The 2,348-nt window shown below is 54.6% G+C and overlaps 1 protein-coding gene across 1 annotated transcript; it reads left to right on the forward strand.

Moving 5' to 3' along the window:
• Window positions 1–790: 790 nt before the first annotated feature.
• Window positions 791–1,739, forward strand: LOC119094101 (uncharacterized). The gene is made up of 2 exons (XM_037217176.1): window positions 791–828; window positions 1,111–1,739. Exons 1-2 carry the CDS (start codon window positions 798–800, stop codon window positions 1,737–1,739), a joined length of 660 nt encoding a protein of 219 aa, XP_037073071.1. The 5' UTR covers window positions 791–797.
• Window positions 1,740–2,348: the final 609 nt, after the last annotated feature.

Here is a 2,348-nt window from a genome sequence, read left to right on the forward strand (position 1 = left end):
AATTTCAAGTTTCATTGCGTGTCAAAGCATTGGTCGAATTAGATTTAAATACGGCCATGGGTCACCCGTCGAGTTGTGAGCCTCTACCTACTCTGTCACCCGAGTCGTCGACGTGCCTGTTGAAAAGGTGTACAAGATCAGTGTCACTTTCACCAAGTGCACCCTAGCAGTGCGAACGAAACATGTACCATGGCCTCCTACCTGGACGCGTTAGACATCGGTCATTGTGCATCAAGACTGGTTGATTCACTAAGATGCTTCTTATTCTGCGAAATGCGCTCCATTCTAAGCTGTTCACAAAAATGCAACTGGATATCGATTTCTAAAGGAGTATCATTCCTCTGAAGAAAAACAATTCTGGAATCAACTAATTGTTTAGAAAATACTTGACATCGCTGACGGTGAACAACGTGGCCGAAATCCGGGGAAAGTGTTTAGAGGTTGAAAGGACCAACTATATCCACCACCACCACCATTCCCCGCACTCTCATCCATGCCCCTCACTACCCACTTCCCCACCCCCAGCCGATTTTAGAACTTGACGACACTTTGGACTTCCCTGGGGTTTTCCAACAGCGTTCGCAGCTGGCGGCAATAGTCAACTTCCGGTAGTCGCGAACGTCTGGGAGCCAACGAGCGTGCGTGGAATTTCCACCTGGGCAGGCATTGAGCGAGCGTTTCTGCAGCCAGTGGTGTCGTCTGAGTCACAGGCGTAACTACACACAACCACCGTCTGCATATAAAACAGCAGTCTGCACTGCCAAGCCATCACACACCTCCGGCACCCAGCCGCATCAATGACGGTAGCACCTGCTTGCAGAATATCAGGTATGTGGGACTTCCCGTTCCCAACAGATTAACAGACAAACACCTACATATGCAGCTAAAGGGTGAGGTCTCCGATCATTGTAGCTGCATCACGTCAAATCAACCTCTTTGGATGTTTCGTTCATGCACGACGTGTACGTGGTGTGGTCTAATTGGTGCATGTTTCAAGTTGCACAACTTGTTGCCCTCAGAATTGTGCACGTTGCAATTCGGAGCCCCATTGCTTGTATGCGTAACGCCTCGGCCTAGTATCCACTAACACTGGCGTCCCTCCTTTCTCAGCCATGAACTATTTCGCCGTGCTGGCCACGCTCGCCGTCCTGTCGTCGGCCGACGGCAGGCGCCTCTTCAAGCGGCCGCAGCTGTTCCGTCCAGTGTTCGTCGGCGGCGACGCCTCCGGCCAGGCCGACGGCTCCGTCACCTCCGGCATCTCTGAGACGGCGTTCGGACGAGACCAGATCGACTCGGCCGTCTCCAGCGTTCGCGGCCAGGCCAACGGTCTGGGCAGCAGCAGCACCAACACGGCCAACGCCGACACGCGCCGCTCTGAGAGCGTGCTGGGCGTGCAGCGGACCTCCGACACGAACGCCGTCTCGGTGCAGGACAGCAACGGCGCCGTGCTGCTGCCGGTCGGCGGTCTGTTCCAGCGGCCGTCGCTGTTCAAGCCGGCGCTGCTGCTCGGCGGCGCGGCGTCCGGCTCCGCCGACGGCTCGGTGACGACCGGCACGTCCGAAGGCGTCAACGGCTTCACCCGCGTCACGTCCGTCACGTCCAACGCCGACGGCAGCGTGCACGGCAGTGGCAGCAGCGTGAGCGTGGCTAACGCCAGCAACCAGCGCACGGAGACGGTCGATGGCGTCTCTGAGACGTCCGACACGGGCGCTGTCTCGTTGCAGAACACCGGACGCTGAACGCACTGCATCATATGGTCGCGAGTCATTGCTTAATGTTCGTCACGGTTTGAGAAGAGGGATGGACTTCCATGGCTCGCTTACTGTTGGTGCCGTGTATTGTTATTGACTGTGAAGTATAACCCCCAAAGATGAAGACACGACGTGCAATACAAATTGAGGATATGAGACTGACGAGCATTTGCAAGACGCTGTTCGACAGTGCGTCACAAGGCGTTTCCAAGGAAGACGTCGCTCGAGACGGCGTCGCTAAACATGTCGTTTGACTTCATAACTGTGACTAACGCCTTTTGTACTCCGTTAGCGCAGGACAGCAAAAAAGTATCTTTATATAGCACATTATTTCCTTTTTGCGTTCACGTTAGCATCCAAACGAACGAGTAAATCCCGCACCTTCTGTCTCGATATAGGCCGCCGCCTTAGGATACGGGCCTAAAGTACATCTTTCACTTCGCTTGTGTGTGCACCTGGTTTTGGTGGCGTCCGTCGAACGACTCGGTGTAACAGACACCTTCATCGGACGAAGGAGTGCACAATCTTCAAAAGCTAGCGATATCTTGGCCCTAGACCCTACTATTGAGGGCGCCGTATTAAATAGCGCACGAGCAG

This window comes from Pollicipes pollicipes, unplaced genomic scaffold, assembly GCF_011947565.3.
Source record: "Pollicipes pollicipes isolate AB1234 unplaced genomic scaffold, Ppol_2.1 Scaffold_4002;HRSCAF=4701_pilon_pilon_pilon, whole genome shotgun sequence".
NCBI classification, from domain to species: domain Eukaryota; kingdom Metazoa; phylum Arthropoda; class Thecostraca; order Pollicipedomorpha; family Pollicipedidae; genus Pollicipes; species Pollicipes pollicipes.